Source organism: Protobothrops mucrosquamatus, unplaced genomic scaffold, assembly GCF_001527695.2.
Source record: "Protobothrops mucrosquamatus isolate PMUCROS unplaced genomic scaffold, P.Mucros_1.0 scaffold2342, whole genome shotgun sequence".
NCBI classification, from domain to species: Eukaryota; Metazoa; Chordata; class Lepidosauria; order Squamata; family Viperidae; genus Protobothrops; species Protobothrops mucrosquamatus.
Window position 1 is genome coordinate 75,274 of NW_015388423.1, and position 13,911 is coordinate 89,184.

Consider the following 13,911-nt stretch of genomic DNA (forward strand, 5'->3'; position numbering starts at 1 on the left):
ATTGTGTTTAAAACTTTCCAGAACCGGAGAAGCAACAATGTATCTTTATCCTGTTGATAGCCAGACGAGAGTAAAAGTGAAAAGTGAAAGTAATCCAGAGAAACGGCAGATCCGCAGCCATTTTCTCTCACTTTAAATCCTCAGTAAATAAAGAAGATGTTGATAATTTTCAAAGTTAAAGTCCCAATAAATCCATTACCATTCCAGCCTCCTGTTCAGTTCTGTCTGCTTATAATTTTAAATCAAATACCTTCGATCGCAGAGGTGGGAGCTGCATCTGGCTTCGCTCCACAAACAAGGAGCGAAGGCATCTCGGGGCGCGGAGAGTGTCCAGACTCCGGGCGAGCTAGCATCTTTCACCCCGGATTAAGACAGAACCAGGGCGAAAGGAAGCTCTAACCCTATCCGGACTCACTCACCTCCCCCTCTTTGCCCGAGGGACAAGGTTCCTAGCCGAGAGACAGCTGGCAAACGCTGTCTCTTCAGGCTTTGACGCGCTCCCGGACAGGCGGCTAAAAAAGCCACCATGCGATGCCAGCTGTCACCACCGGAAGCCTGCTTGATGCTCTTTTAACCTATTGATCTGAGCAGGAACCCCTCAGATCTTGTCTTCCATGCCTGCAATCAGGTTCTCCGAATAAAAGTTCCTTTTGGAATCGATTTGTTCCAAGAGTCCTGCTTTCTAGGGATGAGGTTTTGAAGCGGGTCCTTACATATTCTTAACCAGTCAGTTAGGTAGAAGTGTGCTGGTGGAAGCATTTAAGTTAATAATCTTAATCCTGCAACATCTTGAAGCTCCAAGGACCTATGCAAGGATCCTTGTTGTAGACTTCAGCTTGGCATTCAATACCATCATTCCAGATATTCTTCTAACTAAATTAATTCAGCTATCCATTTGTAAGTGGATGTAAGCTTTCTAAATATATAGGAAGCAGCAGGTAAAGCTAGGCAAAATCACATCAGATACCTGTACAATTAGCACAGCCCCCCCCCCGGCTGTGTGCTTTCTCCACTTCTCTGTCTATAACAACAACTGCATCTCAAAGGATCCCTCTGTTAAAGTACTGAAGTTTGCAGATGATACAACAGTGATTGGTCTCATTTCAGACCATGACGAATATAGATTGAACAACTAGCGTTGTGGTACGGCTGGAACAATCTTAAACTTGAACACACTCAAAACCGTAGAAATGATAGTAGATTTTAGGAAAAACCTCCTATTCTATAATACTAAACAATGCAGTATGACCTTCAAGTTTCTAGGTCAGTGAAGGCGAACCTTTTAGAGACCGAGTGCCCCAAAACTGGCCCCTGCTCCGCCTCCCGCCCTGCCTGCTCCACCCCTGCCCACCCCCTGCCCCGCCTGCCCGCAGGGCCACGCACCGCCTCTATGGTCCACCACAGATCGCCCAGGCAGCCCTGCAGTGCCATGGCAGCCACGCCCTCCGCCCACATCCTGCAGCATCATCTGCACGCTATGGGGCACGAGGGCGGAGTCTTGTCCCTGCTGCCCGGCTATGTCCTTGGCTGTGCTGCTCCGTGTGGGCCACGCCCGGGAGCGACTCTCCTCCAGGGGGACTGCTGGTGAGGAGGGGGCTGTGGGGGAGACATGGCTGGGGCGACGGCACGCGTGCCCACAGAGAGGGCTCCGAGTACCGCCTCTGGCACGCGTGCCATAGGTTCGCCACCACTGTTCTAGGTTCTATAATATCTCAAGACTTAAAATGAAGACCTAACATCAAAAATGTCATCAAAAAAAGCACAACAAAGAATGTTCTTCCTGTGCCAACTCAGAAAGCTCAGACTGCCCAAAGAGCTGCTTATACGGTTCTACAAGGGAATTATTGAGTCTGTCATTTGCACGTCTGTAACTGTCTGATTTGGCACTGCAACCATCACCGGGTAGTTAGAACTGCAGAAAAAATAATTGCTACCAGCCTGCCTTCCATTGAAGTCCTGTATACTGCACAAGCAAAAAAGAGGGCTGTGAAGATATCTATCTACAGAAGTTATTTCAACTTCTTCCCTCAAGACGACCCTATATGGCATTGCACACCATAACAACCAGACACAAGGACAGTTTTTTTCTCCCATGCCATCACTCTGCTAAACAACTAATTCCCTCAACACTGTCAAACTACGTAGTAAAGCTATATTACTATTATTCTTCTCATCTTTCCTATTTATCTCCTTATCTTCTTATGACTATAACTTTCTGGCTTGTATCTTATGATATATATTGTTTTATTTAGTATCCTAGTATGATGTATGTTGTTTGCTTATCTAGCATTCTATCATTATCACTAAGTGTTGCATCTTATGATTTATGATGAATATATTTTTATGATGATTATGATCATGATTTATCACCTGTTGTTTGTATGTACACTTGTATGTACACTGGAGACAAATTTCTTGTATGTCCAATAAACAATTCTATTCTATTTGGCTTGTGAAAATTAGTACAGATCAAAGAAGAACATATGGAAACTATCGTTCCAAATAAAGGTATTGTTGAATCAACAATGGGAAAAAGTGGTCCTAGATTTTAGCTGATGCCCTGTACTAACTTAGGTCTGCTGATAAATATGTTGCTTTTCTCATCACGTGTGCTCTCTTTTGTAGCTTGGTGTTCATGAGGAGGGCTTTATATCTGAAGGCCTTAATTTTCAGATGCACAATCCCCTGTAGCTAAAATTCCTAACAAAAGTGTTGAAATCTCTCTCTCCCAGGAGAAATTGTAACCTATCAATGGAATGTTCCTGAAAGATCTGGTCCAGGACCAAACGATTCTGCCTGTTTGAGTTGGATCTACTATTCCACAGTTGATCGTGTCAAGGTGTGCGTTCTTCCATTCCTCGTTGTTGATGTCCTCTCCCAGGATGGGAGGGAGCTGCCCAAGGAAGTGTCAGTGGTCAAGGTGGAGATTAGGAATGGCTGAAGCCCCAACCATAGCAGCTGCCTGGGTGACTTTGAGACTGTCATTCTCCCTCAGCCAAGACTACCTCACGGGCTGGTGGTTGTAGGGAAAATGGCAGAGGGAGTCTCATGCATGCCATCTTGAGCTCCTGGAGGAAGTGGTGTTTGTGTATGTATGTGTGTTTGGTGATATATCCCTCACAAACAAATCTGTATGCTAGAAGCTGTTCACAAAAATAAGTAATAAAACAAAAGAGACGTGAACATGCATCAGCCTCCTCAAAGCAGTCTTCCTACCTCGGCTTTTCTCTTCTGCCCTTTGTTCTTCCAGCACAGAAGATGAAGGAGCAGCTTCTCCTTTCAAAGAAGTCTGACCTGCATCTTTCCTTCCGCACTAGTCTTAACCCCGGTTCTGTCATGTTGTGTCCTACTGTTGCCTGCAGCTTTTACAACAGCAATCCTACTCTGTAGGTCGTTTTTGGCTCATAACCATAATTGAGCCCAGAATTGCAGTCATAAATCATGCCAATTGTTAAGCAGGTCACTATGTGACCATACCCAATTTTACAATCTTTTTTGCAGCAGTCATTAAGCAAACATAGTGGTTGTAAACACCGTGGTCATTAAATGAATGCTGTGGTTATTAAACAAAACCATCATCATTAATGGGTGTTTCTTGTTGGAAACCTGAAATAAACGATGGATTCTGGAAAAATGTTGCAAATTGTGGTCAGGTGACCGTGGGACAATACAGGTGGCTGTAAATGCTGGCCAGTTGCCAAGCACCCAAAATGTGGCCCCAGAAGGCGGGCAGAACTTCACATCCATGTTGCAAGTGGTTAGACTGGGAAAGTCCGTTATAACTGGTTGCCGGCTGAGAACCACTTTGACATTGGCTGAGGCGAAACCAGCTGAATAGAATGGTACTGAGTTTTACTATTCCTTTGTTCTTGTCTTTAAGGTCTTGACTGATGCAGCTGGCTGTGCTCTGTGCTTGTATGTTAATGAAAAGTATGTGGAGTTCTAGCAAATGTTTGCAAAGAGTTTTGCTCTCTCCTTTTCTGGCAGGATTTGTACAGCGGCCTCATTGGCCCCCTGAAAGTTTGTCGTAAAGGGACACTAGATTCCAATGGGAGAAGGAAAGGCGTTAGCAAGGAATTCGCCCTCCTCTTTTTGGTTTTTGATGAAAATCAGTCTTGGTACCTTGAGGAAAATGTCAAGACTTATATCCAAGGTGATTGGAACCATTCCCACCAGCAGGACGAAGAATTTATGGAAAGCAACAAAATGCATGGTTTGTAGATCTCTTGTGCTTTTTGCATTAGCGCCAATGATGTCTTTGCACATTGCAAAAAGAAAATTGCCTTTCTTACTGAAAAACAAGAAATTTCTAAAACAAAACTGACTGCTCCACGTGCATTTCTGGAGTGCCAATATGCATACAACTTTAATTTCCCTAGGAAGAGCTCATTGTATAGAGGTTTTGTCATAGAAAATTCATTTTCAATAGAAGAATATCTGTAGTTCAGGGTTGAACTGTGGAGTCCTTATTGCTCCCTGAGCTTGCAGATGTTTCGTTAACCTCATCAGTGCGAGTGAGTGTGGGGTTTGTTCTCTGTTCTGCCTATGTTGGTGGGGAGGTGTGATTTTCCCCTTGGTAGTTTCCTGATTATGGTATTGTTTTCTGCTTGATCATTTATCTGGAGTTGGTTATTAGATAGGATATGTTCTGGGCATTATCCAACAAAATGAAATTCAATGGTGAAAAAGTAAGGTTCTGCATTTAGGCAACAAAAACTAAATGCACAGGTATAATAGGGGGTACCTTGCTCAATAATAGCAACTGTGAGAAGGATCTTGGAGTCCTAGTGGACAATCACTTAAATGTGAGCCAGCAGTGTGCTGCAGCTGCCAAAAAAGCTAACACAGTGTTAGGCTGCATTAACAGAGGGATAGAATCAAGATCACGTGAAGTATTAATACCACTTTACAATGCCTTAGTAAGGCCACACTTGGAATACTGCATCCAATTTTGGTCACCACGATGTAAAAAAGATGTTGAGACTCTAGAAAGAGTACAGAGAAGAGCAACTTTTTCTTGCTTAGGGGACTGGAGGCTAAAACATACAAAGAACGGTTGCTGGAATTGGGTATGTCTAGTTTAATGAAGAGAAGGACGAGGGGTGACATGATAGCAGCGTTCCAGTATCTCAGGGACTGCCCCAAAGAAGAGGGAGTCAAGCTATTCTCCAAAGCACCTGAAGGCAAGACAAGAAGCAACGGATGGAAACTAATCAAGGAGAGAAGCAACCTAGAACTAAGGAGAAACTTCCTGACAGTTAGAACAATTAATCAGTGGAACAACCTGCCTCCAGAAGCGGTGAGTGCTCCAACACTGGAAGTCTTTAAGAAGAGATTGGACAGCCATTTGTCCGAAATGGTATAGGGTTTCCTGCCAGAGCAGGGGGTTAGGCTAGATGACCTCCAAGGTCCCTTCCAACTTTATTATTATTATTATTATTATTATTATTATTATTATTATTATTATTATTATTATTATTATTATTATTATTATTATTATTATTTTGTTTCCTTCTTAGTTTTTTTATTGTCTCTTTTAACCTGGTGTGTAAATGTTTATCCACATAAACCATCTACCTTCAAGGTGGTAGAGATGCAGGTTGCCAATCTTGCATGTATCTATTAATGGTTTTATCTGGATGCCAAGCTTCCATGAATTTCCTAGCATTTTGGATTTCACAGTTTTCATGTTGAAACTATGGTAGTCTGTCCATGCATTATGAAATGTCTTGCAAGGAATTTCCATTGTATGTTCTGAACCGCTCGTCAACTGTCCAACTGGCAAACCCAGAAAAAGAAATCTTCAAGGCTTTGAAGGCCATAAAAGATAAGCTTTATTGAATACACATCTCGGAACTAAAGAAGCAAAACCAGCTCTGGTTTTCCCATGCGAAAATCTGCCTAGTTAAACAATAGCTTCCTTTAACCCCAACCCTCCGTGTGTTCATGTTGTCCAATTATAGATTTTTGGTTTGTTATGGGAACGGTCCACTTCTCCATCAGACACCTGTGTTAGTGACCTTAACATTCTTGCAGGCTCTCATAGTCCGTAAACGGCTTCTTAGAATCCCATTTCCTCCCTACGCTTTCTACCCCTACTCTCTGTTTCTATTGCATGTTGAATAGTGATAGAAGTTAGCAGGCATCTTAGCGATTCAGCCTTGATACTGCTAGTTAGAATAATAGAATAGAATAATAATAACTCTATTGTCACTTTGAATGTACACTAATCAGCATACATTAAAATGAAAATTCGTTGCATAGAGTTCTTAAAGGATCACCACCTCCGATATACACTACATAAATATGACCAAAATAAACAAATAAATACAGAAGTATGCATATTATATGACACAGAGAAACAACAGTCTAGTTTGGGTTATGTATACATGGACATGGTGAGAAAAATGAATCTTGTGAGTTTACCAGATGGTAACCAGTTTACCAGTTGTTCATGGATGCACTTTGCTAGTCTTCTGCCAGTTTGTCCTACATGGTGGTAGCTGTTACATTTTTTACAGTGTCTGTTATAGATGACTCCTGGGCTTTTGAGGGTGGGGGCTAATGAGTGTTTTGGTTTATTTAAGATGTTTTGGAGGAGTTCAGTTGGTTTCTGTGCTACAGTGATGTGTGGTTGTAATAGTCTGTTGGTTATTTCTAAGATATTTTTTATGTTTGGTAGTGTTATCCTTTCCATAGCTTGGTTGTGCTATGGTGGGTTGACTGGTCAGGCACATTTTGATAAAATTGTGTAGTTTTCCATTTGGTTGGAAGATGTTGTATAAAACATCTGTTTTCTTTTCCTGGTGTTCTGGGTTGTTGTAGTGTGTTTGTATTCATCTGAATAATGTTCTTATACAGCTTCTATTCTGGGAAGTTGAGTTGTAACTTTGGTAATGGAGCACTTGGTTAGTGTTAGTGATAGAGTTGTGTTTCTGATTTGCTATTATTTCCTCTGCTGATAACAATATCCAGAAAGGATAGCCTGTTATTTTCTTCTTTCCTTGTGAATTTTATTCCTTTGAAGAAGTTGTTGATTGTTTTATGTATTGAAACGTCCAAAATCATGGACCTCATCGACCTCTTCCTCACTACCTAGCTTCAGTTTGATGAATAGATACACCAACTATTCTGATTGAAGCTTTTAGCATCTGTGATCTGTTTTCAAGTTTTTGGAAAGTTGTACCACTTCTTCTCTCAGTTGGCTTTTCTCAGGGTAAACATACCATGTTACCCCAAAAATAAGCCCCTCCCCTAAACTAAGACCTACCCTGATTTTTTGGGGGGGCTAATATAAGCCCTACCCAAAAATAAGCCCTAGTTAGGACTCCATCCCACCCCTGCCCACTCCATCCCACCTCGCTGTTGCAATGGGGCAGGAGGCCGTGCGGCACATCGCGCCGCTGCCACCACAATGAGGCAAGGCAAGTGGGGGAGGGGGTGGAGCTGCCTCACGTGCCCCCACCCACTCCCACCTGCTTACCGGTACTTCAGCCCCCCCCCCCGGCCAGGCCATTCCTTGGTCGGCGAACTTTCACTCCTCTCCCGAGCCGGACTGCCATGATACAGTGGATGGGAGGGCAGGGTAGGCCCGGTCCCTCTCCACCGTTTTGGAGCCAGGGAGGAGTGACGGCGAATGGCTCCACTGCTGCTGTGTACCGCAGGAGGGGCTTTCTTTAACCTTCGCCCTGCAGCTCACCTGCCCAGGTGCAGCCGCCGTCTCTTTGTCCTCCGCCAACTCTCCCAGTCGCCTGTCTCTGCCAGTCCTTTGTCGCCTGTCTCGTGGAGAACAGAAAATGCAGCTGCAGGTAAATGGAGTTTGTGGGACTAAAAAAGTTCAGTCAGACTTTCTAACTTCTCGTGAAAAACAAAAAAGATTTCGTGCCAGAGCTGGAAAGCAGGTTAGCAAAGAAATGCTTTCAGGAAGAGGGAGGAGCTGCACTGGGAGGAGAAGTGGCAGGAAACAGGCTGCTGTTTCCAGAAGGGAGAAAGGAGAAGGGAGGCATGGGGCAATGCAGGAAGCAAGCAAGGGCTGTTCTCTGCTCTGCATCCCTGCACAGAGCCGCTGCATTCTCTGTTCTCCATGAGACAGGCAACAAAGGGCAGGCGGCTGGAAGAGTTGGCAGATGACAAAGAGACGGCAGCTGCGCCTGGGCAAGTGATCTGCGGGGCGAAGCTTAAAGAAAGCCTCTCCAACAGCGACAGCAGAGCCGTTCGCCGTCATTCCCACCTGGCTCCGAAATGGCAGAGGAGGACCGGGTCTACCCCACCCATCCCATCCACCGTAGCATGGCAGTCTGGCTCGGGAGGGGAATGAAAGGTCGCCGATCAAGGAATGGCCTGGCGGGCAGGGGCTGAAGTAAGTAAGTAAGCATGTGTGGGGCCCATGAGGCAGCTCCACCCCCTCCCCCACTTGCCTTGCCTCGTTGTGGCGGCAGCGGCGTGATGTGCCACGCAGCCTCCTACCGCAAGCGGCCACAGCAGAAGTGGGCCAGCAGCCACACAGGCTGCTGGATGGGCCTGTTGGTGCCGCCACCGTGAGACGAGGCAGGTGTCACGAAAAATATAAGACCTAATGCCTCTTTTGGAGGCAAAAATAATATAAGACAGGGTCTTATTTTCGGGGAAACACGGTACTTAATTTGTCCAATCATTCTTCATAAGTTTCAGTTGACAGTTACCTAATAATTGCTTCTGTCCTTCTCACAGATTTGTTCCAATTTCTGTGAGTCTCACAGTCCGTTCCTTCCAGCTCTTTTCTGATTAAGATGATTTGCTTACCTCTACAAAGCAATTATATGCAGGCCTTGATTTACAACCATAATGGTTGTAACCATATACAACCATAATACCAATTGAAGTTGTAACTTGTGACAGTAGTAAAGTGTGACCAACGGAATTGTAGGAGGGCTTTTTGGCGGGCAGTAATTAAGTGAACCTGGGTTTTGCCAAAAATATTGTAAATCGTGGTCATGTGACCACAGGATGCTGCAAATGGCAGTAAACATAGGCCATTTGCCAAGGGCCCAAAATGGGCATCATGTGATTGTGGGGGGGGGCAGTCATTAAAACTTCAGAACCAAATCATCAGTACTTTTGGGGGGGTCCATTGTAACTTTGAATGGTTGCTAAGCAACTGGTCGTAAGTTGAGGATTATTTGTATCGACCTTTTGGCCTATATAATTTATGATAGCCTTTAAATTCTTCATTAGGCAAGATTTGACAGAAGACATGCGAGAAGAAGCCAAAACTCCAAAAGTAGAGCAAGTTTCAGCAAAGTGAAGTGCAGTTCAAAGTCCTCCTTGGGATGAAGATTGTAGCTAACCACATTGTTTGTGGTGGTTGTGATCGAGTCACAGGCAGGCAGAATAATTGCTGACAGTTTTTCAGAGACAAAGGCACTGAGGCTGAGGCTCATTTTGGAAGGGGGAGCGGTTCTTTGATTCTTCACGAGACAAATGCTCTGCCATTATTAAGCAGAGATTTCTTCTTTCCTTAGCAATCAATGGTAAAGTATATGCAAACTTGCCCGGATTGGAGATGTGTGAAGGAGACTGGGTGAACTGGTATCTGCTGGGAATGGGCCAGGAGATTGACGTGCACACCGTTCACTTCCATGCAGAGACATTCATTTACCGGGTAAGACTCTCCCCAAACTGATGCAGAGGCTTCCTCCCACCCCACTTATAAAATAAATCTAGGGAAAGAGTCTGTCTTGCAGTTAATTTTTGTGTCCCAAGTTGGCAGGTTGATTTCTTTCCTCTTCCCACATCTCACCAAGCAAACTAAGTTGAGCAAACTTATAAAATGCCTGGATTTCTGGCCATGGAATTGGTAATGGCTAAACATTACCCTCTGGCCATCACCCCTGTTCTAGATTTTCACTCATTATCCTTCCATTTTGTGTGTCAGAATGGCAAGAGTTACCGGGCCGATGTGGTGGATCTCTTCCCTGGGACCTTTGAAATGGTAGAGATGCAGGTTGGCAATCCTGGCACCTGGCTTCTTCACTGCCATGTGGCTGACCATATCCATGCTGGCATGGAGGCCCTTTTCACAATCCTACCCCACCAAGGTAAGAAGAAAGCTTGTGGTGTAAGAAGAAAGGTCATGGGCTTAATCTGTTTTGGGGACTGTGCCCATCAAAATCATTCAGTGGCTCCAAGGCATATCTGACCTCCTTGGAAAGCAAGGATGAAATTCCAGAACTAGGAAAGTTTCAGGATAAGTGATGGATCAGTAGAGAACAGCAGCTGGAAGGACCAGAAAAGCTAATGATGTAGCAGATGTGCTTGCTTAGCTGTGAACTGTGAACAGAGAAGAATGCAGATAATTGGGAATCTGTGTCTGGACTTCTGTATGTTGATGTAGTATACTTAGATTTCAGTATTCATTTGACAAAGTAGACCACAACCTACTTCTTGGTAAGCTAGAAAGAGGCGGAATACACAACATCACCACCAGATGGATTTGTAGCTGGCTGACAAACCGTATTCAACATGTAGTCCTCAATGGTACTACAGCCACATGGAGAGAAATAAGCAGTGGGGTACCACAAAGCTTCGTCTTAGGCCCAGTACTCTTCAATATCTTCATAAATGACTTAGATGAGGGAATAGAAGGGGAACTCATCAAATTTTCAGATGACACTAAACTGGCAAGAATAGCCAACACCCCAGAAGACAAGCTCAGGATCCAAAAAGATCTTGACAAACTTGAACAAAAAATGTTGGAGAAGAGCAAAGTTTTACATTTAGGCAGGAAAAATCAAAGGTATAAATACAGATTTAGGTGGGACCTGGCTCAAAAACAGTAACTGTGACTGAGAGGGACTTTGGAGTCTTAGTGGACGATCACTTGAATATGAGCCAGCAGTATGCAGCAGCAGCCAAAAAAGCTAATACAATCCTGGATTGTATAAACAGAGGCATAGAATCAAGATCATGCCAAGTATTAGTACCACTTTATAAAACCCTAGTAAGACCATTGCAACCAATTTTGGTTACTATACTACAAAAAAGATGTTGAGACCTTGGAAAAATTCAGAGAAGAGCAACTAAGATGGAGACTAAAACATATGAAGAACAGCTGCAGGACTTGGGTTTGGCTAGTCTAAAGAAAATAAGAAATAGGGGTGACATGAGAGCAGTATTCCAGTATTTGAGGGGCTGCCACAATGAACAGCAGGTCAAACTATTCTCCAAAGCACCAGAAGGCAGGACAAGAAACAATGGTTGAAAAATGATCAAAGAAAGAAGCAACCTGGAATTAAGGAGAAACTTCCTATCAGTGAGGACAATTAACCAATGGAATAGCTTGCCTTCCGAAATAGTGGGTGATCCATCACTGGAGATTTTTAAGAAGAGACTAGACAGTCACTTGTCTGAAATGGTATAGGTTCTCGTGCTTGAGTTTGGACTAGAAGATCTCCAAGGTCCCTTCCAGCTCTATTCTGTTCTAAGTGCAGCTCTAAGTGCAGTCCAGATCCATTCCAGTATTCAATTCAGTCAGAACCATTCAAAACTTCAGTCTCAATCGCTAATTCAGCAGCACAAAAGAGTTCTGGGGATGGGCATAAATGTTTGTTTGCCGCAGTTCAAGGGCTGAATGTGATGCTTAATGAAAAAGTAGATCCAGATTCACTTCTCTTTGTAAAAGCTGGGTTCCATGCACAGATCTCTTGAGCTGCTTTGTGATCCTCAATTCCTTTTGTGCTCAGCTACACAAAACAGTCCTGATTCTGCAATTTATTTCTTTTCAGATGCAGAGCATTGCAAATACCATGTATTCAGAATTACAGGTACCGTGTTTTCTTTTCATACTTCTTTTCAGATATCTCTTTCAGATATCATGATTGATAGAGATATTCAAAATTTGAAATCTTTTCTCTCCCATTGTTCTTTTCCTGTGGTCCCAAATAGTCACCTTCTGGAATCATCCTGAAAGTCCAACTTTACTCATTCTCCAGCGATTTTCCTCTGTCTTCTGGAAATTCTCTTTCAATATTAACTGGTGCACCCTTATTCATCACAACTTATGCTAGCAGGATTGCCTCTTACCCATGGTTTTTTTATTTCAGGCTGTGGTTTAGGTGAAACTGCTGGGTCTTAGCTATGGCATTTTAGCTGAAGCACAATTAAACATCATGCTCAACCATGCTGTACTTGAATCCTATATGAACAAGACAGTTCAGTTCTTGGTTTTGGCTTGGCATTTTCAGGAAAACCAGGGACTAGTGTAATATATGAATTCAGGCTTAAGCTCAAGAATGACACAGCTGGAAGAGATTCTGTTTGGCCAACTTAGTTCAATTCCAAATTCTAAATGATTTCACATTTAGCCATGTTTTTTATTTATTTCAGTCAGCTATTATACGATTATCGCTGTTGTTTTCCAGTTTTCAATGGCTTAAGTTATTTAACTCCTCTTTGTTCATAGTTTGGCTTTTCCATAATTTGTTCTTTTTCCAGCAGAAACTTCTGATGAGGTAATTGGGGGTCCTTCTGGAGAAGAACACGTGGAAGCTTCTGAAGAAAAAATCTCCCATGACATCATTTTGTTTGGCTCAAGGCTAAACCATAGACATTTAGAAGCAGCAATTATTACACTTGCTATTGCTGGGGTTGTGCTCTTCATCACTGCCAGTGTTCTTCTTGGTGTGATCATTCACCTCAAGAGACAAAAGAAATTGAGACTCAACAAGCGATCTATATTGGATGAAAGCTTCAAACTGATGCATAGTCAGAAGCGTGACCTTTAGAGAACAGTAGAAGAACTCCTGGAAGCTTTTAAGCCAGGCAGTAGTGAAAATGGCTCAGAATAGGATACAGCAATCATTCTATGAAAATTCAATAAGCAATGTTACTAGTAAGTCATTCTGCTAAAAACTCTACATTTTAGGGTTTCAAGTATCCCAGGACTCAGATGGATTCCCAGATCCTTATACCCTTATTCACTGAAGAATAGGACAGAACCTCAAGTAAAGCCACCCAGAATTACGGTACCTCAGGTAAAATGGGCGGTCAATAAATTTGATAAATAAATAAATAAATTCAGACTCAGTCAAGAACTTGGAATCCCTCTGGTCAACAGTTTCCATCATCCCTATCTGATGTTACAACTTGAGACCTGAATCTCCTGCATTCCTTCATTCTTGGGGCAAGTCACCATTCTGTGAGATTAGCCAATTAGTTTCTACATGTTGAACATAACACCTGGCTGGGGAGAAGCAACAGGCACAGAGATGGTTCTTCAAGAGGGCAGGGCAACAAGCATTCCTGTCAGAACCCATTTATATTTCATTTCTGTCTATCTCCTCTGATCTAAAACCAAATCTCACCTTCCCCTGGGTTCTGCCATACTCCCAAGGGGGAGGGGGGATATGCCTGCGGGGTTATTAAACCTTTTGTTTATTGCCTCTGTGTCTGCTGCCCATTACAGTGTAACAAATTGCCTCCTGCACTATACATCTCTCTCGGAACTTTCTTCTTCATAACCTGGCAGCTAGGAAAAGGGGGGGGGGAAAATACAAACCTCTGGAGCCTGGCTTATTTCTCTGGTCTCAAAAGAAGGTGCAAAGAGCTGTTGAACATCATGCTACAACCGGAGCCGGACTGATGTTATCTCCCCTTTCCCACAATGGACTTAACACCTGGGGATTGGCCGGTCTGAACCGACCGGATGAACTGTTGGGTGGGGTTTGCTTAGGGACACTTTAAAGCAGTGATGGCGAACCTTTTAGAGACTGAGTGCCCAAACTGCAACCCAAAACCCACTTATGCATCGTCGAGTGCCGGGTGGGTGTGGCCCATTGGGTGGGCGTGGCTGCGGTGGTAACAGCAGACTGGGTGGGACTAAAAAGTTCAATCATTTCCAACTTTGCAAGATCTTTTTTTCCCCGCGAGAAGTTG

General features: G+C 43.5%; 1 protein-coding gene across 1 annotated transcript in view; it reads left to right on the forward strand.

Annotated features, from left to right (window-relative positions):
* The window catches only part of LOC107295444 (hephaestin-like), an 87,411-nt gene extending 74,375 nt beyond the window's left edge, over positions 1-13,036 (forward strand). Inside the window, exons 12-17 of the mRNA XM_015824757.1 lie at positions 2,733-2,839; positions 3,988-4,213; positions 9,501-9,640; positions 9,914-10,076; positions 11,763-11,801; positions 12,472-13,036. Of these exons, the coding sequence (XP_015680243.1) occupies positions 2,733-2,839; positions 3,988-4,213; positions 9,501-9,640; positions 9,914-10,076; positions 11,763-11,801; positions 12,472-12,761 (965 nt within the window). The 3' untranslated portion in view covers positions 12,762-13,036. The remainder of the gene's footprint in view (positions 1-2,732; positions 2,840-3,987; positions 4,214-9,500; positions 9,641-9,913; positions 10,077-11,762; positions 11,802-12,471) is intronic.
* The last annotated feature ends 875 nt before the right edge of the window (positions 13,037-13,911 follow it).